Raw genomic sequence first — 25,404 nt, 5'->3', positions numbered from 1 at the left:
TGTTTCAGGGCAAGAGATTGTGTTTTAGACTAAAATGTAATGCATTATAAATGGAATCTTTACATTGCAACTCTGTTCTTTGACTTTTAAACACATTGAAACAGCGTTTCAAAGCATTGTATTCGCCCTAAACACTGTTTCAGGGCAAGAGATTGTGTTTTAGACTAAAATGTAATGCATTATAAATGGAATCTTTACATTGCTACTCTGTTCTTTACCTTTTAAAGACATTGAAACAGCGTTTCCAAGCATTATATTCGCCCTAAACACTGTTTCAGGGCAAGAGATTGTGTTTTAGACTAAAATGTAATGCATTATAAATGGTATCTTCACATTGCTACTCTGTTCTTTACCTTTTAAACACATTGAAACAGCATTGTAATCGCCCTAAACACTGTTTCAGGGCAAGAGATTGTGTTTTAGACTAAAATGTAATGCATTCTAAATGGTATCTTTACATGGCAAGTCTGTTCTTTACCTTTTAAACACATTGAAACAGCATTGTAATCGCACTAAACACTGTTTCAGGGCAAGAGATTGTGTTTTAGACTAAAATGTAATGCATTATAATTGGAATCTTTACATTGCTACTCTGTTCTTTACCTTTTATACACATTGAAACAGCATTGTAATCACCCCAAACACTGTTTCAGGGCAAGAGATTGTGTTTTAGACTAAAATGTAATGCATTATAATTGGAATCTTTACATTGCAACTCTTTTCTTTGACTTTTAAACACATTGAAACAGCGTTTCAAAGCATTGTATTCGCCCTAAACACTGTTTCAGGGCAAGAGATTGTGTTTTAGACTAAAATGTAATGCATTCTAAATGGTATCTTCACATTGCTACTCTGTTCTTTACCTTTTAAACATATTGAAACAGCATTGTAATCACCCTAAACACTGTGTCAGGGCAAGAGATTGTGTTTTAGACTAAAATGTAATGCATTATAATTGGAATCTTTAGATTGCAACTCTTTTCTTTGACTTTTAAACACATTGAAACAGCGTTTCAAAGCATTGTATTCGCCCTAAACACTGTTTCAGGGCAAGAGATTGTGTTTTAGACTAAAATGTAATGCATTATAAATGGAATCTTTACATTGCTACTCTATTCTTTACCTTTTAAACAGCATTGAAATCGCCCTAAACACTTTTTCAGGGCAAGAGATTGTGTTTTAGACTAAAATGTAATGCATTCTAAATGGAATCTTTACATTGCTACTCTATTCTTTACCTTTTAAACAGCATTGAAATCGCCCTAAACACTTTTTCAGGGCAAGAGATTGTGTTTTAGACTAAAATGTAATGCATTCTAAATGGAATCTTTACATTGCTACTCTATTCTTTACCTTTTAAACAGCATTGAAATCGCCCTAAACACTGTTTCAGGGCAAGAGATTGTGTTTTAGACTAAAATGTAATGCATTTTAAATGATATCTTTACATTGCTACTCTGTTCTTTACCTTTTAAACACATTGAAACAGCATTGTAATCGCCCTAAACACTGTTTCAGGGCAAGAGATTGTGTTTTAGACTAAAATGTAAAGCATTATAAATGGAATCTTTACATTGCAACTCTGTTCTTTGACTTTTAAACACATTGAAACAGCGTTTCAAAGCATTGTATTCGCCCTAAACACTGGTTCATGGCAAGAGATTGTGTTTTAGACTAAAATGTAATGCATTATAAATGGAATCTTTACATTGCTACTCTGTTCTTTGACTTTTAAACACATTAAAACAGCATTGTAATCGCCCTAAATACTGTTTCATGGCAAGAGATTGTGTTTTAGACTAAAATGTAATGCATTATAAATGGAATCTTTACATTGCTACTCTGTTCTTTACCTTTTAAACACATTGAAACAGCGTTTCCAAACATTGTATTCGCCCTAAACACTGTTTCAGGGCAAGAGATTGTGTTTTAGACTAAAATGTAATGCATTTTAAATGGTATCTTTACATCGCTACTATGTTCTTTACCTTTTTAAAAAACATTGAAACAGCATTGTAATCGCCCTAAACATTGTTTCAGGGCAAGAGATTGTGTTTTAGACTAAAATGTAATGCATTCTAAATGGTATCTTCACATTGCTACTCTGTTCTTTACCTTTTAAACATATTGAAACAGCATTGTAATCACCCTAAACACTGTGTCAGGGCAAGAGATTGTGTTTTAGACTAAAATGTAATGCATTATAATTGGAATCTTTAGATTGCAACTCTTTTCTTTGACTTTTAAACACATTGAAACAGCGTTTCAAAGCATTGTATTCGCCCTAAACACTGTTTCAGGGCAAGAGATTGTGTTTTAGACTAAAATGTAATGCATTATAAATGGAATCTTTACATTGCTACTCTATTCTTTACCTTTTAAACAGCATTGAAATCGCCCTAAACACTTTTTCAGGGCAAGAGATTGTGTTTTAGACTAAAATGTAATGCATTCTAAATGGAATCTTTACATTGCTACTCTATTCTTTACCTTTTAAACAGCATTGAAATCGCCCTAAACACTTTTTCAGGGCAAGAGATTGTGTTTTAGACTAAAATGTAATGCATTCTAAATGGAATCTTTACATTGCTACTCTATTCTTTACCTTTTAAACAGCATTGAAATCGCCCTAAACACTGTTTCAGGGCAAGAGATTGTGTTTTAGACTAAAATGTAATGCATTTTAAATGATATCTTTACATTGCTACTCTGTTCTTTACCTTTTAAACACATTGAAACAGCATTGTAATCGCCCTAAACACTGTTTCAGGGCAAGAGATTGTGTTTTAGACTAAAATGTAAAGCATTATAAATGGAATCTTTACATTGCAACTCTGTTCTTTGACTTTTAAACACATTGAAACAGCGTTTCAAAGCATTGTATTCGCCCTAAACACTGGTTCATGGCAAGAGATTGTGTTTTAGACTAAAATGTAATGCATTATAAATGGAATCTTTACATTGCTACTCTGTTCTTTGACTTTTAAACACATTAAAACAGCATTGTAATCGCCCTAAATACTGTTTCATGGCAAGAGATTGTGTTTTAGACTAAAATGTAATGCATTATAAATGGAATCTTTACATTGCTACTCTGTTCTTTACCTTTTAAACACATTGAAACAGCGTTTCCAAACATTGTATTCGCCCTAAACACTGTTTCAGGGCAAGAGATTGTGTTTTAGACTAAAATGTAATGCATTTTAAATGGTATCTTTACATCGCTACTATGTTCTTTACCTTTTTAAAAAACATTGAAACAGCATTGTAATCGCCCTAAACATTGTTTCAGGGCAAGAGATTGTGTTTTAGACTAAAATGTAATGCATTATAAATGGAATCTTTACATTGCAACTCTGTTCTTTGACTTTTAAACACATTGAAACAGCGTTTCAAAGCATTGTATTCGCCCTAAACACTGTTTCAGGGCAAGAGATTGTGTTTTAGACTAAAATGTAATGCATTATAAATGGAATCTTTACATTGCTACTCTGTTCTTTACCTTTTAAAGACATTGAAACAGCGTTTCCAAGCATTATATTCGCCCTAAACACTGTTTCAGGGCAAGAGATTGTGTTTTAGACTAAAATGTAATGCATTATAAATGGTATCTTCACATTGCTACTCTGTTCTTTACCTTTTAAACACATTGAAACAGCATTGTAATCGCCCTAAACACTGTTTCAGGGCAAGAGATTGTGTTTTAGACTAAAATGTAATGCATTCTAAATGGTATCTTTACATGGCAAGTCTGTTCTTTACCTTTTAAACACATTGAAACAGCATTGTAATCGCACTAAACACTGTTTCAGGGCAAGAGATTGTGTTTTAGACTAAAATGTAATGCATTATAATTGGAATCTTTACATTGCTACTCTGTTCTTTACCTTTTATACACATTGAAACAGCATTGTAATCACCCCAAACACTGTTTCAGGGCAAGAGATTGTGTTTTAGACTAAAATGTAATGCATTATAATTGGAATCTTTACATTGCAACTCTTTTCTTTGACTTTTAAACACATTGAAACAGCGTTTCAAAGCATTGTATTCGCCCTAAACACTGTTTCAGGGCAAGAGATTGTGTTTTAGACTAAAATGTAATGCATTCTAAATGGTATCTTCACATTGCTACTCTGTTCTTTACCTTTTAAACATATTGAAACAGCATTGTAATCACCCTAAACACTGTGTCAGGGCAAGAGATTGTGTTTTAGACTAAAATGTAATGCATTATAATTGGAATCTTTAGATTGCAACTCTTTTCTTTGACTTTTAAACACATTGAAACAGCGTTTCAAAGCATTGTATTCGCCCTAAACACTGTTTCAGGGCAAGAGATTGTGTTTTAGACTAAAATGTAATGCATTATAAATGGAATCTTTACATTGCTACTCTGTTCTTTACCTTTTAAACATATCGAAACAGCATTGTATTCGCCCTAAACACTGTTTCAGGGCAAGGGATTGTGTTTTAGACTAAAATGTAATGCATTATAAATGGTATCTTCACATTGCTACTCTGTTCTTTACCTTTTAAACACATTGCAACAGCATTGTTTTCGCCCTAAACACTGTTTCATGGCAAGAGATTGTGTTTTAGACTAAAATGTAATGCATTATAAATGGAATCTTTACATTGCTACTCTATTCTTTACCTTTTAAACAGCATTGAAATCGCCCTAAACACTTTTTCAGGGCAAGAGATTGTGTTTTAGACTAAAATGTAATGCATTCTAAATGGAATCTTTACATTGCTACTCTATTCTTTACCTTTTAAACAGCATTGAAATCGCCCTAAACACTGTTTCAGGGCAAGAGATTGTGTTTTAGACTAAAATGTAATGCATTTTAAATGATATCTTTACATTGCTACTCTGTTCTTTACCTTTTAAACACATTGAAACAGCATTGTAATCGCCCTAAACACTGTTTCAGGGCAAGAGATTGTGTTTTAGACTAAAATGTAAAGCATTATAAATGGAATCTTTACATTGCAACTCTGTTCTTTGACTTTTAAACACATTGAAACAGCGTTTCAAAGCATTGTATTCGCCCTAAACACTGTTTCAGGGCAAGAGATTGTGTTTTAGACTAAAATGTAATGCATTCTAAATGGTATCTTCACATTGCTACTCTGTTCTTTACCTTTTAAACATATTGAAACAGCATTGTAATCACCCTAAACACTGTGTCAGGGCAAGAGATTGTGTTTTAGACTAAAATGTAATGCATTATAATTGGAATCTTTAGATTGCAACTCTTTTCTTTGACTTTTAAACACATTGAAACAGCGTTTCAAAGCATTGTATTCGCCCTAAACACTGTTTCAGGGCAAGAGATTGTGTTTTAGACTAAAATGTAATGCATTATAAATGGAATCTTTACATTGCTACTCTGTTCTTTACCTTTTAAACATATCGAAACAGCATTGTATTCGCCCTAAACACTGTTTCAGGGCAAGGGATTGTGTTTTAGACTAAAATGTAATGCATTATAAATGGTATCTTCACATTGCTACTCTGTTCTTTACCTTTTAAACACATTGCAACAGCATTGTTTTCGCCCTAAACACTGTTTCATGGCAAGAGATTGTGTTTTAGACTAAAATGTAATGCATTATAAATGGAATCTTTACATTGCTACTCTATTCTTTACCTTTTAAACAGCATTGAAATCGCCCTAAACACTTTTTCAGGGCAAGAGATTGTGTTTTAGACTAAAATGTAATGCATTCTAAATGGAATCTTTACATTGCTACTCTATTCTTTACCTTTTAAACAGCATTGAAATCGCCCTAAACACTGTTTCAGGGCAAGAGATTGTGTTTTAGACTAAAATGTAATGCATTTTAAATGATATCTTTACATTGCTACTCTGTTCTTTACCTTTTAAACACATTGAAACAGCATTGTAATCGCCCTAAACACTGTTTCAGGGCAAGAGATTGTGTTTTAGACTAAAATGTAAAGCATTATAAATGGAATCTTTACATTGCAACTCTGTTCTTTGACATTTAAACACATTGAAACAGCGTTTCAAAGCATTGTATTCGCCCTTAACACTGGTTCATGGCAAGAGATTGTGTTTTAGACTAAAATGTAATGCATTATAAATGGAATCTTTACATTGCTACTCTGTTCTTTGACTTTTAAACACATTAAAACAGCATTGTAATCGCCCTAAATACTGTTTCATGGCAAGAGATTGTGTTTTAGACTAAAATGTAATGCATTATAAATGGAATCTTTACATTGCTACTCTGTTCTTTACCTTTTAAACACATTGAAACAGCGTTTCCAAACATTGTATTCGCCCTAAACACTGTTTCAGGGCAAGAGATTGTGTTTTAGACTAAAATGTAATGCATTTTAAATGGTATCTTTACATCGCTACTATGTTCTTTACCTTTTTAAAAAACATTGAAACAGCATTGTAATCGCCCTAAACATTGTTTCAGGGCAAGAGATTGTGTTTTAGACTAAAATGTAATGCATTATAAATGGAATCTTTACATTGCAACTCTGTTCTTTGACTTTTAAACACATTGAAACAGCGTTTCAAAGCATTGTATTCGCCCTAAACACTGTTTCAGGGCAAGAGATTGTGTTTTAGACTAAAATGTAATGCATTATAAATGGAATCTTTACATTGCTACTCTGTTCTTTACCTTTTAAAGACATTGAAACAGCGTTTCCAAGCATTATATTCGCCCTAAACACTGTTTCAGGGCAAGAGATTGTGTTTTAGACTAAAATGTAATGCATTATAAATGGTATCTTCACATTGCTACTCTGTTCTTTACCTTTTAAACACATTGCAACAGCAATGTATTCGCCCTAAACACTGTTTCATGGCAAGAGATTGTGTTTTAGACTAAAATGTAATGCATTATAAATGGAATCTTTACATTGCTACTCTGTTCTTTACCTTTTAAACAGCATTGAAATCGCCCTAAACACTGTTTCAGGGCAAGAGATTGTGTTTTAGGCTAAAATGTAATGCATTCTAAATGGTATCTTTACATTGCTACTCTGTTCTTTACCTTTTAAACACATTGAAACAGCGTTTCAAAGCATTGTATTCGCCCTAAACACTGTTTCAGGACAGGAGATTGTGTTTTAGAATAAAATGTAATGCATTATAAATGGTATCTTTACATTGCTACTCTGTTCTTTACCTTTTAAACACATTGAAACAGCAATGTAATCGCCCTAAACACTGTTTCAGGGCAAGAGATTGTTTTAGACTAAAATGTAAAGCATTATAAATGGAATCTTTCCATTCTACTCTGTTCTTTACCTTTTAAACATATTGAAACAGCATTGTAATCGCCCTAAACACTGTTTCAAGGCAAGAGATTTTGTTTTAGACTAAAATGTAAAGCATTATAAATGGAATCTTTACATTGCAACTCTGTTCTTTGACTTTTAAACACATTGAAACAGCGTTTCAAAGCATTGTATTCGCCGTAAAGACTGTTTCAGGGCAAGAGATTGTGTTTTATACTAAAATGTAATGCATTATAAATGGAATCTTTACATTGCTACTCTGTTCTTTACCTTTTAAAGACATTGAAACAGCGTTTCCAAGCATTGTATTCGCCCTAAACACTGTTTCAGGGCAAGAGATTGTGTTTTAGACTAAAATGTAATGCATTATTATTGGAATCTTTACATTGCAACTCTGTTCTTTGACTTTTAAACACATTGAAACAGCATTGTAATCGCCCTAAACACTGTTTCAGGGCAAGAGATTGTGTTTTAGACTAAAATGTAATGCATTATAATTGGAATCTTTACATTGCAATCTTTTCTTTGACTTTTAAACACATTGAAACAGCATTGTAATCGCCCTAAACACTGTTTCAGGGCAAGAGATTGTGTTTTAAATGGCCCCCTCAGCCATTCAGAACACATCAGAACCTCACGCAGTACCCTGCAGGAACTGCACATGGCCACCTTTGTTTTCTCACCGTGCTGCTGTTGAAGTCCAGGAGCAAATCCTCCTCTGATGTTCTCCTGTGCTGTCCTCCACAGGATGCTCATGAGTTCCTGATGCTCTGCTTACTGCAGCTGAAAGAGGAGGGAGAGAGACTCAGGGCCTCTTTCTTCTCTTACATCTGCCCTGTGGCAAACTTTGAGTTTCATATCAAGTCTGTGCTCACATGCACCAGGTAATTAGGCATCACTGCTGCATATCTCCTTTGTGTTAATGGACTGGTCTTAACCAGTCTTAACGTGTTTGTTTAAAGTACATTTTCTCACCGAGAGTAGGCGCTTTCTCCGGACATCTCTGTTTAAAGTATTCATGAAAGTTTCATAACATACATAACTTAAATATGAACATGTAAAATGCTCACAAGTTCAGCTTGTATTCATCACATAGCTTTCAAATCTCAGAGTGTGTGTGAATTTGGGAAAACATAACAGGAGAGAGGAGAGAGAGAGACCAAAAAGAAGAGAGATGCAAGCTGAGAGAGACACAGAGACAGAATGAGAGAGAATGAAAGAGGCCTGTTAATACAGAGATGGCGTTCGATCCGTGATGCGTTTTCAGTTAATCATATGAAAAAAAAGGTGTATTTGTTTGTTGCAGGAATGTGCACCCACTGGCACCTACAGACTCCAGGCGGTGGTTTCTCATTTAGGTGACAGCATGGACCATGGTGAGTAATCTGACATTATTTATACACGTGCAGTGGAAACTATTAAATGACTAAGGACCACCGACTACTCCGACAGGCCACTATATCAGTGACACAGCTGAGGGAGAAGGACAGAGCTGGTTGTCATTCAGTGACTTAAAAGTATCAAGAAGCACTGAGCCAGCCATCCTGAAGAGCAGGACAAAAACAGCCTACCTGATTTTCTACGTGCACAGGTAGAATCTCACCTTTCAGACTTGGGAATGTAGGTACCTCAGTCTAGGAGCACTCTAACAGAAACAAGTTTTACAAGCTTATATATGTAGGGAGTAAATTAGCCTTTACTGTGCCCTGGGACTGCAGGTCTCTTGTGCATGACAGGTGAGTGAGGCCTACTCCCAGCACCGGTTGGCAGGTGCTAACCTTCTTTCTCAGTCCTTTCACCCTTCCCTCTCTGTAAAAGAATTAAAAAAAATTTAACCCATTAAAATGAGCCATTTTTTATTCTCCACAAAATAGTAAATGCCCCCTCTGGCGTTCTTGTTAAAACACTTTTTCCATATTTTTATGCCATAGATTTATAACATGAATAATACTATACTTGTCAAGTCAACATATTTAGATGAGGTGTCCTAGTGTCAGTTATTGTCTTCTAATCGCTATTGGAGATGTACAAGTCCCCATTCTTTATCCCCAACATTGTTCATACTAAAAGATTAATTTCTTTTCCAAGTAGCACATGGCAGGGATTAAACACCTATTTACATGGACGTCACTTCCATCGCCACATATGAGAACACTACCAGGGTGCTTCACTGACAGAGGAAGAGCTTCAGTCCTTTTTGAGAAATAACCAACTTGTATTTTAATTTGCAGATGTTAGGAGTGAACCAGCATCTGTCTATAGTTCTTTTAATTGTGAGCACACATATTTAAACCCTTGTTTTGTTGTTGCTTGTCAGTGTTTGACCCCATGTATGCTGCTTTGCTGTGTTTTAAGACTGCCTGTTATGTTCTAAGTAGTGTTAATGCTTAATGTTCTTCGTGTTTGGTTTTGTCTTGTTCTGTATGATAATAAACGTCTGTGGCATCTGAACCGCAGCTCATCTTTGCATCCGGCTTCACGTCACAGGAACACCGACCGTTGAAGGTTGCCTCGAGCCAAGGGAAAGAAGAAAAAGGGGAAGAAGCAGTGTAGCTGCTTCTACCCAACCCATGCAGGAGAATCCTCCATGCTTGTGGGAACACTCCCTGTCATCACATCGGGGGAGAGTATCTCTGGAGGATTTTGGGGGGGCCCTGGTGGTGGTCCAGGATCAGATGCTGCAGAGTCCTGCCTACCTTCACTGGATTACCGGGACCCGTACGATTACGACTACCAATATCCAGGGTCTGACTCTGCAGGGTCCTACTCTCCCCCCACGGACTACCAGGAGGACTATGAGGATTACAGCAGGAGTGAGGAGTATGTTGACGTCGGCCTCAGGTCGGACACCGAATCCGACCGCTCTGAGGATCCATCAGTGGAGGTGGAGGAGGCCCGCCATGAGGATCCTTCCTGTGGTTTATAGACCGGGTCAGAGGACTCTGAAAGCAACGAGCCTCCGATGTTAGTGCTTAATGTTCTTCGTGTTTGGTTTCATTTTGTTTTGTGTGTTAATAAACATCTGTCTCATGTGAACCACGGCTCGTCTTTGCATCCTGCCTTGTCTCCCACGTCACAGAACAGCAATTCATCTACACTTCTCACAGATAAAACTATTGCTAACGGCGAAGAATAAACATGTTGCAAAAAAGCAGTAAGAGCTAGTATGCAGAAACAGTGGTGTTAGCGTGAAACAGTTTCAAAAACAGGAGTCTCCTTATGAAGGAAGGAGGTCCTTATGAACCTCTGTATTTTGACAGCAAGTATTGACCATGTGCCATTAAAACCATGCCAGGTATGGTATTAATCCACAAAATAGCACATCAAATCGAATTATTTGGCCAGTACAGGGTTATGCAATATTCCCTCAACTCAGAAAAATGCAACAGCTTGAATTCCTTAACTGATTAATAATTTAAAAAAATATTTCCTGACTATTAAAATATAGTTTACCCATTAGAAAGATTAAACATCCAGTGTGTGTATCCTGGCATGTTAATGTAAATGGAAGCTCCGACTGGAATACGTTTAAGCGGTCTCGGGCGCCATCTGGTGGCGACTTGGAGTCCTTATCACGCTCTCATTTCTTTTATATGGCGGGACAAGTGTTTTGTTATCCTACCTATCGAGCAGTCCTACCTAGATTTAATGCACTTATGTACATTAGCATTAGTCCAGGCTTCTGGTGTTTATTTTGGATGCATATATTATAATTAGGCTACTGTGGACATTTGTATTTTGTATAGCTACAGCACCTGTACTTCACACACGTGTAGTAATCGGATCTAGAAAGTTGCCAGCCCTATTAAAATATTAGATTTATAGTATAATAGTTTCATTAAACAGACAACGCGTTAATCACAATAATTTGCATGATGATTAATCTTGAACCAAAAATCTCGCCGGGAGCTGTAGTTCTCTTTCCAGACACACACCCAATAAAACTGTGCTTGATCATTTCTTATTGATAGCCACTGACTATAGGATCAATAGAATAGTACAACCAAATAACCTTTAATGTTTTGCTTTACTGTAATACAATTTAGAATTGCGATGTTACCCTTTTAAGAAGAACTGAACACATTGTGACAAGAGCAACTAGATGAAGCTTTATTGACATGCTGGTCAAGGACTCACATCCAATATGTTTAAAATACATTAATTGAGGCCAAGTGCAGCATAAAAAAATATTTTAACTTCACACAGAACCAAAACCATCAACATCAAAATATAAATGTATAAAAATATGGGTATTGTTAAAAAAAATGTTAAAAATGGGGCCTCCCACAGAAAGGCATGGCACAGTCAGCGACTTCAATTCAAAGTTTTTTATTCAAAGTAAAAAAAAACAAAAACAAAAAAACACTTGGGCAGGTTGGTGGCGCTCTACACGAACTTGGACAGACGCTTGGGGCTGAGCGGGATGTATGTGGACATGTCGGAGTGCTGCGCCGTCACCCAGCTCATGACGTTCGCCCGCCGCAGCTGGGAGTTGGGGCCAAGGAAGGGAAGGAAGGGTTAAACAACAAGATGAGTGACAGCAAGGAAAGTGTTAGGAAGGATTTCATAATGGCTTTAAAAAGACGAGGCGAGGGCACCTGGTGGGCTGGACTTTGGTGTCATCTTCGTCCTCCGAGTCGCTGGAGATGATGATGACGCTCATAGCTGGGCTGGGCGTGTCAGAGATGATAATGGGCTCCGATGCGTCGCCCATGCCATGCACGGGGGAGGACACAGGTCTGGCACAGGGTCAGAGGAGCACGTCAACACTCTCAACACACACTGCACACTCGAGTGAACACACACAACCTATCACCAAAGTGTGATGGCACAGAGCCATCCAGCACTTGTTACAACAGTTGTACCCACAATGCAGACCCACACACTAGACCAGTAGGTCTCGAGTCCTGTTCTAGGGTTCCCTTGCACTGAATTAGTGTGGAGTTTTAGCGTTAATGCCAGCCATTATAAAGTGCAATAAGAAGCAGGGAGTACCTAGCCCGGCTCTCTGCTTGGCGATCTTTTGACCTCTTGAACCCGCCCTGCTGTGCCGGTTGTCCCACCTGGCTGTGCTGGGCGAGCCAGCTGCTGAAGGTGTCATTGAGGTTGGCAGCTGTGCTGGCCCCGCCCCCCGCCCCACCCCCACTGCCAAACAGGCTCTTGCTGCCATCACACCCTGTGCACTGCCGATTGCAGATCTCCATTTTCTGGAAGCAAGATTTCACACTGCAGCGAGAGAGAGAGAGAGAGAGAGAGACACGGGCGGGGGGCAAGTTACAGTACTACCATTTGGATTTGTAAATTAAGATGGTGTTCCTTAATTTTTTTTAAAAACTGTGACATGTAGATTGGAAGGCCTGGAACAACTCACTGGGCACTTTGAGGGAACTGGAGGAGGTGGCTCATGGTGACAAACGGGTGCTTCAGGGCCTTCATCGGCGTGATCCGTTTGTCAGCGTCCAGCGTGAGCATCTTGTTCAGCAGGTCGATGAACTCCCGCCGGTCTGCCTTCTCCGCCGAGACGTCTGCGCCTTCCAGACTGGTCGCATTGACCTGCGTGAGAGACCCAGGGGTGAGTCATATTAAACACCAGCAGAGGGCACCGATCCACCTAAGACGCAGCAAGTTCTGCAGCAAGTTACTATGCATTGCTCTGCCTTTCGTAGATGCCGTTCTCCAGAGCGATTCATGTGCGTTCCTCATTATAACGGCACGAACGCTCGACCTTTGAGCTAGCACCTTGCTCGACCTGCTCTACAACGTGAGCCGTGGAAGCTGTTTCTCACGTTCTTCAAATTCACATCACAACAGTAAAGCAATGCGTACAGTTATGTGCACAAAAGCCAAAATAACCTGCATCATGTCGTCAAGACAGGTGAAAATGTACTTCCGTGTCTCTTTGGACTTGATGCCATGCTCTGCCTCATGCTCTGAAGGCGTCTGGAGAAAGGAAAGAAAAAAAATCAACCATTCAGCTCCACCATAAAGTTACATGACATCATTAAGTTACATCCCTTATGAAACAAACACATGGTATTTGGCATTTAAAGACTGGCAAACCTTGAGTCTCCACAGGGGGCAGCTGGAGTCAGGGCTCCTGTGGAAATAATAGTTGCTCTTGGTCCCTGCGCTCAGCAGGTACTCTGCTGGTAGGCCCTGCGTCTGGGAGATGTAACGGATCTGCAGAGACACCACACGGCAAGAGGATTACGACTTTATTTTGTGTTCATCCTTCCATTTTCAAAATGCATGTATAAAAAAAAAAAGAAAAGAAAAACAGGCCATAGAAACTCTTATTTATATTATTCCTAAAAATGAGCTAGCCAAAGCAGTAGCTAAAAGCTCAAACCATACATTCACTCTCTTCCTTGCTAGCCATTATGGACTCCCTAACAAACTGCATAGTTAGAAGAACGGCCATTTCCATTAGCAACACTACGCCACTCTTTTCACAAACAAGATTTACGTCTTCATCACACAGTGAGAAAAGTGTGAAAAGAAAGTGAAAGAACCGACCCCAAATCAGCGAAATTCTACAGAGCTCCGTGAATCCAAGCCCAAGATGCGTGAAAAAGACTAGGCACAGCTCAAAGGCCCGTGTGCTTACCTGATCATATTCAGAGGCTCCCGGATACAGGGGGGAGCCCAGAAACAGCTCGGCGATGACACAGCCCAGCGACCACATATCCACGGCCTCGCAGAAAGGGAGACCCAGGATGATCTCAGGTGACCTAGACCAAAAACACAGATATCGCCATCATGAAATAAGTCTCGGCTGATTCCGTAGTTTGTGGTGATTCGGCGGCAATTGCTTTAACACAAACGGTGCTGAATTCATTCATGAAAATGTAAAAGGTTTAAATAGTATTTTGTTGATGAGTCCAGGTTTTTTTTTCCCCCCTACACACCACTTTACATTACACACCCACTATTCTAACATGGAACTATATGCAAAAATGCACTGACACTACAATGATGTTCTGTTTTCCATTAAGTAAATACAGAGTATCAATGCAGTTAAACACTGTTACTCGGTAAACAACACGGTTAATTAACGGTATAGCTACAATGCAACAGCAGTTTTGTACAGACATGACCAATACTAATATTACCAAAGCCTGCAACTCGGAGCATCTTAACTAATCTCAGACATTGAAGAGGGTTCATCAGGTATTTTGCTAAATAACAGCACTCACATGAATCACTAAAATTAAACCACTTATAAATCAAATATGAATCAGTCGTGCTCCAGTTAACTGTAATGCTTATCACGATTTTAATGTGTAGCAGGGTCATCGCAACTGCCAAAATGTGCAGCTCTACTCTAAAGCACACTCGAGTGCAACAAGTGCACACTTATTTCTAACACGCCTCAGCACGTGTCCCTCACCGGTAGTATCTGGTCTGCAGGTAGCTGGAGCACACGGCCTCGGAGACGTGGCTAGCCGAGCCGAAGTCGATGACTTTGACCCTGTACGGCTGCCTGACGGGGTCCACCAGCATGATGTTTTCGGGCTTGAGGTCGGTGTGGATCAGGCCCAGGCTCTTCAGCTTCATGAGCGCTTTGGCGACCTGCTGCAGCACGGGCCGGACGCACTTCAACAGAAGCGGGCTGAACATGCTGTCCTTCAGGAAGTCGTAGAGGCTCTGCCCCAGCATCTCGAACACCAGGCACATGTGCTTCTTGTGCTGGAAGCACTCATACGCACGCACGAAGTTGAACTCGTCTGCGTTCTCCCTGCTCAGCCGTCTCAGGATGCTCACCTGAGGAGGAGCAAATGAGGAAAGACAGATTTAATTTTTCTGCACTTTTTTTTTTAATACATATCCAAACAGGTATGGCTTATGCAATTGTAGCTAAGCCTTCTTTTTATAGTAAGCTTCAAGCTGTCGATGTGTTATCTGAACTAGTTCCTACTGATGCTTTGAAAATTAGAACTAGTGTGCTGATACCAAACACAAGTGTTTTTGTGCTACCCTGACTGTATACAGATTCCACAGTGTGAGTTAGCACATCTGATACCAACAAACAGAATCGGGGCTACAGCTGATTCCATATCAAAAGCTCCAAAAAAGCAGGCAAAACTTTCCCACCTCGATCTGACCCTGTCGAGCAAAGAATGGATGGTTTTTCAGGATCTTGATGGCAACCATTTCATTGGTGTCCTTCTTGGAGCATTTGGCCACCTGGCCAAAACTTCCACAACCAAGGTAGTGCAGAACCTCGTAGCTGTTGGAGGCAGAGCAGAGGATTTCATTCTGCACCAGCTGGTATTCGCAATCACTTATCGATTTGCTGCTATCTGCGGTACAACCGGAGTACGCAATGGACTGGGTGGAAGAGGTGGTTGTTCCGCTCCTGGCCACGCGCTTGGACAACGAAGGAGTGTAGAGATCCTCCAGGATCTGTACGCTGTCGCTGCTGTGTTCCCCTTCTCTCTTCCTCTTCAGGCTGCACCGCTTCTGACGGGCGTCTTCTCCCCGCTGGCTGGACGACGACGCAGCCTTGTCTGAGGCTCCAGAGGGGGAAAAGACCAGGGCAGGTAAGCCATCGGTTGAACTGAACCCTGGATCCGAGGGCCAGGGCGTCCCCGGCCGAATCCGAGGACCAGGACTCCGCAGGTAGTAATTGCTCTCGAATTTTACTTTCTTGGCGATCCCACTGGAGGAATCTGAAGGGGAAGAGAATATTCCTTTAGGGAAAGATGAAAACAGGGCCACTAACCAAAGGAATGCTATGCAGATCTAGTTAGGGGCTATATTCAAAATTAAAACTAAAACAGCAGATTTAAAAAAAAACAACAACAACAACAAAACACGATCTATGATTTAGCTAACGCTAGCTAGCTAACGCTAACGCTAACCGCTAGTTAACTTCATAATTTACCCTCAGTGTTGATTATTTTCCCACCTTTAACCTTACGGAAAGAAGGCTCAAGAAAACCGAACGGATATAATTCATGATCATCCATGTTGTTCTGTGGTTCTTAATTTAAAGAATTGAAATTATTAGCACTATATCGACCGGAGTGAGAAGATTTCCACCAAATATCAATTCGCTACTCTACGGACTCTTCGTTCCATGGCAACAAGGTGACATGGACAGGTGTAACGTCATAAAATGGAATTTCAAGTGCACGTATTGAACCTCGCCAGTAGACAAGATAAAAGCTCACATTTATTTTACTCTTTGTCCAGACATAATCAAAACTGTAGTGTCTGCTTGTCCGCCTGCTGCACCTACGGGCCCAAACTGGCAGACTCATATAAATCACTTGATAGCATCGAATATTAAGTACTACATTTATCAACATAACATTTCTTAGGACTAATACATGTACCTGCTTACCGATTTCAGCCGTCTACATGCATCCGTTCTCCAGAATCCCACGCTAAATATTTCGTGCTTTTCTGGTAAATTTCCACAACAATCGTGCCTGTCATTTTAAAACATGCTTGCAGTATAAGATAACTTCAGATTTTGTCAAAGAAAATTCAATTACATAAAAAGTGGGGTGGGTGACTATTATTTACTTCATATGTTTCCTGGGCAAGTGGCGTGATTGGCAGGTGTTTCAACAAATGGAGGAGGTTTAGATGAAAACGTAGACCCTTCACTTGTCTTATTTAGTTCTCCTTTTAACCGTTTAAAGGTCCGCGTGCTGTCAATCAGCTTCCCATTTATTATAAGAATGATTTGAACGCCAATACTTTTGGACATCATGGAAAGGAAGAGGCTTATTTGAGCTGAAGTTTATGTGGAGTTGTTTGGGAGCTTCTAGCATGGACTAGCTACAATGTATAAAGTATACTATTTCTTTACAGTATTATGGTATAGATTCTGTGGATTCCATATATACATTAAATGTAAAATGTTGCCCAGTTATGTCAGAAATAGCAAACAAAAACCACAGGCTCCAAGTTACTGAAAGAGAAGTATTAAATGAGGTCCTGGTAGAGCATACGTGCAGGTTTGTCAGACATGTTCATGAGGAGTTTAACTGAAGCAAAATCCTCATCACACACCCAAGGAGTCAAAGCCTGCAAAATCCCCAAGTAGCAAGACTGCATCCAGGTAGCACTTGCTGATGGAAAGCAAAAAATAGTGCTGTATCCTGCTCTGTGCCTCATCCACTGTACCAGTCTCTTAGTATTGGACTTAGTGTGGTTAATCAATCTTTGACTGTACTGATTACATTTATGTCATTTAGCTGACACTTTTATTCAAAGCGACAATTATGACTGAGTACGATTTGAGCAATTGAGGGTTAAGGGTTTTGCGCGGGGGCCCAACAGTGGCAACGTGGCAGTGAACCAGCAATCTTCCGAGAACAAGTCAAGTACCTTAACCGCTGAACTACCACTGCCTGTGTTTATATATTGTACTATTTAAAGATTTTGCAGTTACTTGGATTTTGTCAATATAGCAACATGCCCTCAGTCCAGCAGAACAGGAAATCTGAAACCTGATAAATTACCTGTTTCAATTTTTGTTTTCTATTTTAAACACACACAATCCCAAAAAGATTTCTCTGTAGTAATACAGTTCACTACTATAGTTATAGAATTAGCTCCAATTAGCCCATAATATCCCTTTAAATTAAGCCAAAATTCAAAGTCTGAGGTGAAGATCCTATAAAGGTTACATAAGAGCTTGATGTTACATGTGTTTTGAACAAATACTGCCACTAAGTGCCAAAGAACTATTTTTTATAGTTACACCTCCCATGGAATTCAAAATACAACAATCAACTTGTTAAACACATTAATCACACATTGCATTTGAGATACATTTAATACAGTTTGTTAGTCTGTTTGTAAAAAACACTATTTTTTAAAAAAAATGAAGGCATTAAAACAAACAATAAGCCCAGAAACTACAATAATCAAGTTCAATAATCGAGCTGATGTTCAATGTCCGAATCCCTCATGTCTCTCCGTGTTCCTCTTCCTCTCACAGGTAAGGATACAGGCTTTCCTCTGGCCGAGCGAGTAGGCCACGGGCCAATGGTAGGGTTGGTCAGGGAGCTGGTGACGAAGGGAGCTGCTTCCTGATCTATCGTGGGATGACATCACAGACTGCTGGACCTGTAGGAGGAGCCAAAACAAAAAAAAGGGCACCAAGATATCGATAGGTATGTCAATATTCCCAGGCCCCAGCTAAACTACTGCCCAACATTGGAAACCTATTATAGCGTGTAATTATTATGAACCTATTATAGCGTCTAGATTCCACTATTACTGCCTCGTAGTAGCAGGGCTCTGCTGTACTATAAATGTGTTTCTGTCTTCTACTAAAAGTCTCTTTTGGCAGTGTAATTTATTTTGGTCAAATGGCTGCATGACCGTTTTCAAAACAAATTTATAGAGGTGTTGGTGAGGTGATCCTTCCTGAGTTCCCCGGCCAGCAGAGCATGAATGACCTGAGTGGGCGAGCAGCTCTGCACCATGGCACCGAGCGCAAGGTCCTTGTCCTCCCTGATGAAGAGGTTGCTTTCGCCCGCCTTGTGCGGCAGCATGCAGGCAACCAACTCCGCCTTGGCGCCCATGGCCCTCCACAGGTCGGTGGACATGTGCGCCAGTGTTGTCATGGAAGCACGCGACACCATGGAGCTCAGATTCTTCAACTGAGATTCTTCAACTGGGGCTCAGGTGTTCAGGCACTCCATGGGGATGTGCCTGTTTAAACACGCCGATCGGACTCATCCGATATGTGGCAGATTTACTTGGTGTGTCAGAGAAGGAAAAGCATCAGTTTGTACTACCTACCATGTTTAAGGACAAGATATTCCTCGCTAGAACATTCCAAATTGACTCTTCATCAGGTTAGAACCATTTTGGTCACAAAACAGAGCAATTCCAGCTCGGACAGCAAAATGCGAAGCTCCTTTTTGGGCCATTGTTTATATGATTTGATTAGAGAATCTTTTGTCCCTGAGAGGGCCCCTCTGGACCACAGTCAGGCACACATCGTGGAGCTTGGGAAGCAGGATGTCAGTGTGGTTCTGGGCCAGAGACTGCACCAGAGTCAAGCTCCCCTTCTTCTTCTCCCTAAAACAGCGTTAGAACACGGTGTACATACCTGGTGTTATGATATCGGTAATGCTAAACAGGTTTCATTAATAAAATCAACTTTTAAAAACACAGAAACAAATGTATTCGCTGTCAGGGTGACCCTCACTAATTTTTATATTTATTTTTCCAAAGCATGCCATTTGTGTATTTTTAGGTATGCTCTGTAATTATAGCTCTTTGCCACCTGCCTGAAGTGGGGCCGCTCTTCTCTGACAGCAGCCTGTGGGCCGCGGATCCTTCGCTCTCTCTGGGGCTCATCCAGTGGTGGGAAATGGCTCACAGAGGAAGCATCTGCCTCAGAGTGGGAGCTACTCTGGCTTTTCCTCAGGAGATCAAATCAAAAATCAAAATCAAAAGTTATTTATATAGCGCTTTTTAGAACAGATGTCACAAAGCACCTTTACAAATGTCCAAGTCCAAGCCACCAGTGAGCAAGCTAAGGCTGACATTGGCAAGAAAAAACCCCACTAGAGCATGAGGAAGAAACCTTGAGAGGAACTAAAACTAAATGGTGGGCCCATCCTCCTCTGGCCGACAACAGTCACCACAATAATAACAATTTAAAGAGAAAAATATAATTATAAAATGAAAAAACAAGTAAAGTGTCTTGGTACAAGTAAAGAACCTGCACCTTTCGATCTAAGCAGACATGGTGGTTTATAATGAACTAAGAGTTCTCTAAGGAACTGTGGGGCAAGACCATTCAATGCTTTGTAGGTAATTAGAAGTATTTTATAATCAATATGAAATTTTATTGGGAGCCAATGTAAAGTATCTAAGATAGCCGTGATGGATTCAGATTTTGTCGTTCTAGTGAGCACTCTGCCTGCTGCATTTTGAACTAGCTGGAGCTTGTTTAACCACTTAGTAGTACAGCCTAATAGTAGGGCATTACAATAGTCCAATCTTGAAGTAATAAATGCATGGACTATCTTTTCTGCATCATGTGAGGAGAGCATGTTTCTAATCTTAGAAATGTTCCTAAGGTGGAGAAAGGCCTTCCTAGAAATATTATTTACATGAGCTTCGAACGAGAGCCTGGGATCCATGATACCTCCAAGATCTTTATCTGTTAGGGAAGATGTGACTGTGATTTCACTGAGGTTCATTGAGTAATTAGAGGATCTAGCTGTCTCTGTGTCTAATAGAAGCGCCTCTGTTTTGTCAGGATTAAGTGAGAGAAAGTTTCTCAACATCCTTTATGCATTCGGTTCTGATTCAGATATGCGCTTAGCTGCTGAACTACAGCTTTTTCTAGGATCTTGGAAATAAATGGTAGGTTTGAGATCGGTCTGTAGTTTGACAGCTGACATGGGTTGAGGTTAGATTTTTTGAGAAGTGGTCTGATTACTTCAAATTTGAATGATTTAGTAACGTAGCCAATATTTAAGGATTAGTTTATTAAATTTAGTAAAGGTTCAATTACTTCAGGTAGAATTTCTTTAAGAAAGTGTGTGGGCAGTGAATCTAGTAAACACTGGAGGACTTTGAGCGTGACATCAGATATGCAATTTCTGGCTCTTGGATAGGTGTAAAGGATTCAAAAGTCATTTTTGGCTTGGTTGTTCTTGGTTGTACCTAAGTAGTTGCCCGATGTCATATTAATGCTCTTAACGTTATCTCTAATGTGCTTTATTTTCTCATTGTAGAAATTCATGAACTCCTTACTACTATGGTGGTGATGTAATCTGAGCATTGGTGTCAATCTTATTCTTAGTTAGATGGGCAATTGTACTAAAAAGAAATCTAGGATTATTTTTTTCTTTTTCTATTAGGTTTGAGAGATAAGCTGTTCGAGCGGTAATAAGTGCTTTTCTAAACTTGAGAAGGTTCTCCTTCCATGCAAGCCGGAAGACTACAAGCTGTGTGGCGCCATTTACGTTCAATTTTTTATTTAAAATGTGAAAGTGTTTTGATTTAAATTGCAAATGTGGTCATTATACCAAGGTACCAATTTTTTGTCCCTAATTTTTTTATTCTTAAGTGGGGCAACATCATTAAGTGTGCAGCAGAATACTGATTCTAAGCATTCAGTTATTTGATGAAGTTCTGTGGCGTTTGAGGGCATCCTAGTCACAAATAATATGTCTGGGAGACTGCCAATGTCATGTTATGGCCCCACCCCCTCCTCAAACGTCTTGGTTTGTGTGTGTTCATCCGTGTTGCCATGTCCTCTCGTGTTGTCCACCTGTTCTGCATTATGTGTAATCGTCTTTAATGTATATACATCTCCTGTGTCGTAGTGTGTTTGTTGATGTTTAAGGTGTACAGAGCATGTGGGTTGTTTTATGTATCATTCGTGTGTGTAATAAACGTCTGGTTAATCGTGCCTCTTCCCCGCATCCTGTTTACCTCGAGACGTTACAGAAACACCAACCGAAGAAGGATGCCGGGGAAGGGTAGGAAGAAGGGGAGGAAGGGGAGTAGACACACTTCCCCAGCTCGTGCATGCAATTCCCCCGTGTTCTTGGCTACCCTGCTGACTCCCACAATACGGGAATGTGGTCCTGGGACGGAAGTGGAGGAGTCACAAGGGACTGCGTCCGACTACCATGACTGGTATAATGATTTCCAGTCCTCGGAGTTGTGTGCAGCAGAATACTGATTCTAAGCATTCAGTTATTTGACCAAGTTCTGTAGGGTGTGAGGGCATCCTAGTCGCAAATGATATGTCTGGTAGATTGCCAATAAAACCAGGTGCAGTGGCTGATGTGATTGTGCGTACATAGTTCAAATGAAATGAAGGAATGGTCTGAGATGGAGTAGTATAACTACATCTACACCATAGCTCAGTACTAAGTCAGGCGTATGTCCACCAGAGTGTATGGGTTCTGTTATACATTGGGTAAAACGAACTGATTCTAATATAGAACTAAAGGCCCATCAGAGGGTCTTGGCCACTATCAAAGTGAATATTGTTGAAATCACCAACAAAAGTGTAAAGGAAATCTGCAAATTCCTTAATAAATTCTGAGTAGCGTCCTGGTGGCCTGTAGATGCCAATTACTGGAAGAGGCTGGATGGGCTTTTTATCGCTGGCTACATGATTTATGCTAGTAAAAATCATTTCAAAGGCTTTCTGGTTTATGCTTAATGTGTCAATAGAAATAACTGCAATGTCACCTCCACGGCTAGTTAGACGAGGGTGGTGTACATAGCTGTAGCCAGAAGGACACGCTGCATTTAAAGCTATGTACTCGTTTGGCTTGATCCAGGTTTCTGTTATTAAAAGTACATTACATCTATGATCTGTTAGTATTTCAGTTATCATGAGCATTTTAGACGCTGATGATCTAACATTTAGCAAACCCAGCTTTAGATAAAAGGAGTTTTCTGTGAATCAGTTACTTTAATACTAATTATGTTATTAAGCGCATACTACAGCATCGGACATCGCCTTCGCTAATTGACACACCTCTTCCAATATTATTTTCAGTAATCTCTGACTGACGAAGGCGTATATCGTTAGCTCCTACGTGAATAACTATCTTAGAAAACCCATGCTTGCCTAAAACCTTAACACTACCTGAAACATCCGGCGCCCTGGCACCTGCTATACAGCCAACTGTTGCTGCTGGTCTCCCTAAAGGCCTGCTAATTTCACGTGTCGCAAAATAAAGTCCCCTATAACCAGAGCACTTCTAGCGCTTGAGTCTTCTCCGTCAGACTAGCAATTCAACTACACTTCTCACAGATAAAACAATCGCTAAAGACGAAGAATAAACATGTTGCAAAAAGCAAAATGTTAACGTTACTTACGTTTCTGGTAGTTCCTTAGATGTAGTTTGTGATGATAAAGTAGTTTTCGATGGAAGTTGCCACCATACCTGGTATGGTATTAATCCACAAAATAGCACATCAAATCGAATTATTTGGCCAGTACAGGGTTATGCAATATTCCCTCACCTCAGAAAAATGCAACAGCTTGAATTCCTTAACTGATTAATAATTAAAAAAAAATCTTTCCTAACTATAAAAATATAGCTTACCCATTAGAAAGATTAAACATCCAGTGTGTGTACCCTGGCATGTTAATATAAAGGCAGCTCCGACTGGAATACCTTTAAGCGGTCTCGGGCGCCATCTGCTGGCGACTTGGAGTCCTTATCACGCTCTCATTTCTTTTATATGGCGGGACAAGTGTTTTGTTATCCTACCTATCGAGCAGTCCTACCTAGATTTAATGCACTTATGTACATTAGTATTCGTCCAGGCTTCTGGTGTTTATTTTGGATGTATATATTATAATTAGGCTACTGTGGACATTTTCTATTTTGTAAAGCTACAGCACCTGTACTTCACACACGTGTAATAATCGGATCTAGAAAGTTGCCAGCCCTGTTAAAATATTAGGTTTATAGTATAATAGTTTAATTAAACAGACAAAGCGTTAATCACAATAATTTGCATGATGATTAATCTTGAACCAAAAATCTCACCGGGAGCTGTAGTTCTCTTTACAGACACACACCCAATAAAACTATGCTTGATCATTTCTTGTTGATAGCCACTGACTATAGGATCAATAGAATAGTACAACCAAATAATCTTTAATGTTTTGCTTTACTGTAATACAATTTAGAATTGCGATGTTACCCTTTTAAGAAGAACTGAACACACTGTGATAAGAGCAACTGGATGTAGCTTTATTGACATGCTGGTCAAGGACTCACATCTAATATGTTTAAAATACATTAATTGAGGCCAAATGCAGCATAAAAAACTTTTTTAATTTATACAGAACCAAAACAATCAACATTAAAATATATAAAATATATAATGTATAAAAATATGGGTATTGTTAAAAAAAAAAAAAAAAAAAAAAAAAAAAAAAAATACCTAACCCTAACTCTACCCTAACTCTACCCTAACCAAACCCTAATCCTAACCCTAAACCAGTAGCACAGACGTGTGTCCCAATTTGTCTGGGACAGCAATAGATAGATAGATAGATAGATAGATAGATAGATAGATAGATAGATAGATAGATAGATCGATAGATCGATAGATCGATAGATCGATCTACTTGAAAAGAAATGTGAGCTATGTCCTATTTTCCTTTCTTTACTGCAACACTGTCATGGGACCCAATGTTAATGCCTTTCTTTTGTTCCACTTTCCCACTGTTCACTTTACTATGTTATGAGATGCTATGAAAGGAAAAATAAAACATGCCACAACTACTGTACGCATAATAAAGCACAAATAGAACATGAAAGTCCAAACTATTGTGATCTTTGGCGTCCAAGAGCTCGTCTGCGACTGCCTCTTGCTGTAGTTGTGACAAGTCACCACAAGAGGTCTCTGTTAAAGCAAACACACAAAAAAGACAGGTCTTCTGTGACCTACGGCATTAATTCTGCTTACTCCAGATACAAAAACAAGTATACAATTTTGCAAAAGGTGCAGTCTTGTATGTGAGATTTGTTTATAGATCTGGGAAATGTCAAAGTATATGTATCCATACCCTGCCTGTTCAGACACAGAACATATGTGTAAATATAATAGATGAATGCATTTATTATAATAATTTTAACAGAATTCAATACATATATTTTGCATAATTGATGAGAGAAACATTATCAAATAAAACCAAGACAAACAGCTGGAAAAGAATCGTGAGGATCCCTTTTTTAAGTGCACACTGTTCAAGTTCAAGTTTGGTTTATTCGTCACATACATAGTCATACACAGTATAACTGTTTGCACAGACAGCAGTGCGAGCCACTGCTAACCAGACTGGATCTGCTTCTCCAGAAAGTTGGTTATTTCAGTGATCAGTAACATATCATTTTCTAATTTAAGGCATATGTTTTGAACAGTTTGCATACTTTTAGGGCACGCACACTGGCTTTGAAAATTACGTGAACTGGCTTTGATGTGGTATAAATGAACAAACAGAAATAAAATGGATCATTAACAATGCATTGGTCAAGGAATGTGCAGTCATGCAACCCGCAGTCCCTCGCTCGCCCTTGGCCAAAACTAGTCGAGGAATAGCAAACCCATTCCTGATACGGTAGGCTTGGACAAAACTC

At 39.3% G+C, this 25,404-nt stretch overlaps 1 protein-coding gene and 1 long non-coding RNA gene across 2 annotated transcripts; one reads left to right on the top strand and one right to left on the bottom strand.

Moving 5' to 3' along the window:
* Positions 1-8,594: 8,594 nt before the first annotated feature.
* Positions 8,595-10,327, top strand: LOC145655616 (uncharacterized). The gene is made up of 3 exons (XR_014121649.1): positions 8,595-8,667; positions 8,744-8,882; positions 9,749-10,327. It is a non-coding gene; the product is annotated as an uncharacterized LOC145655616 (long non-coding RNA).
* Positions 10,328-11,677: 1,350 nt separating this feature from the next.
* Positions 11,678-16,263, bottom strand: LOC145655607 (homeodomain-interacting protein kinase 1-like). The gene is made up of 10 exons (XM_081709099.1): positions 16,215-16,263; positions 15,386-15,807; positions 14,682-15,055; positions 13,899-14,022; positions 13,352-13,471; positions 13,145-13,231; positions 12,663-12,844; positions 12,287-12,517; positions 11,904-12,030; positions 11,678-11,776 (listed from the first exon to the last, which is right to left on the bottom strand). The coding sequence occupies exons 1-10, from the start codon at positions 16,261-16,263 to the stop codon at positions 11,678-11,680; spliced, it is 1,815 nt and encodes a 604-aa protein (XP_081565225.1).
* Between the last annotated feature and the right edge of the window lie 9,141 nt (positions 16,264-25,404).

This window comes from Electrophorus electricus, unplaced genomic scaffold (assembly GCF_041902795.1).
Source record: "Electrophorus electricus isolate QZ-2024a unplaced genomic scaffold, ASM4190279v1 Scaffold29, whole genome shotgun sequence".
NCBI lineage: Eukaryota > Metazoa > Chordata > Actinopteri > Gymnotiformes > Gymnotidae > Electrophorus > Electrophorus electricus.
The sequence above is the reverse complement of the archived record's forward strand: the minus strand, read 5'-3'. Positions and strand labels throughout refer to the sequence as shown.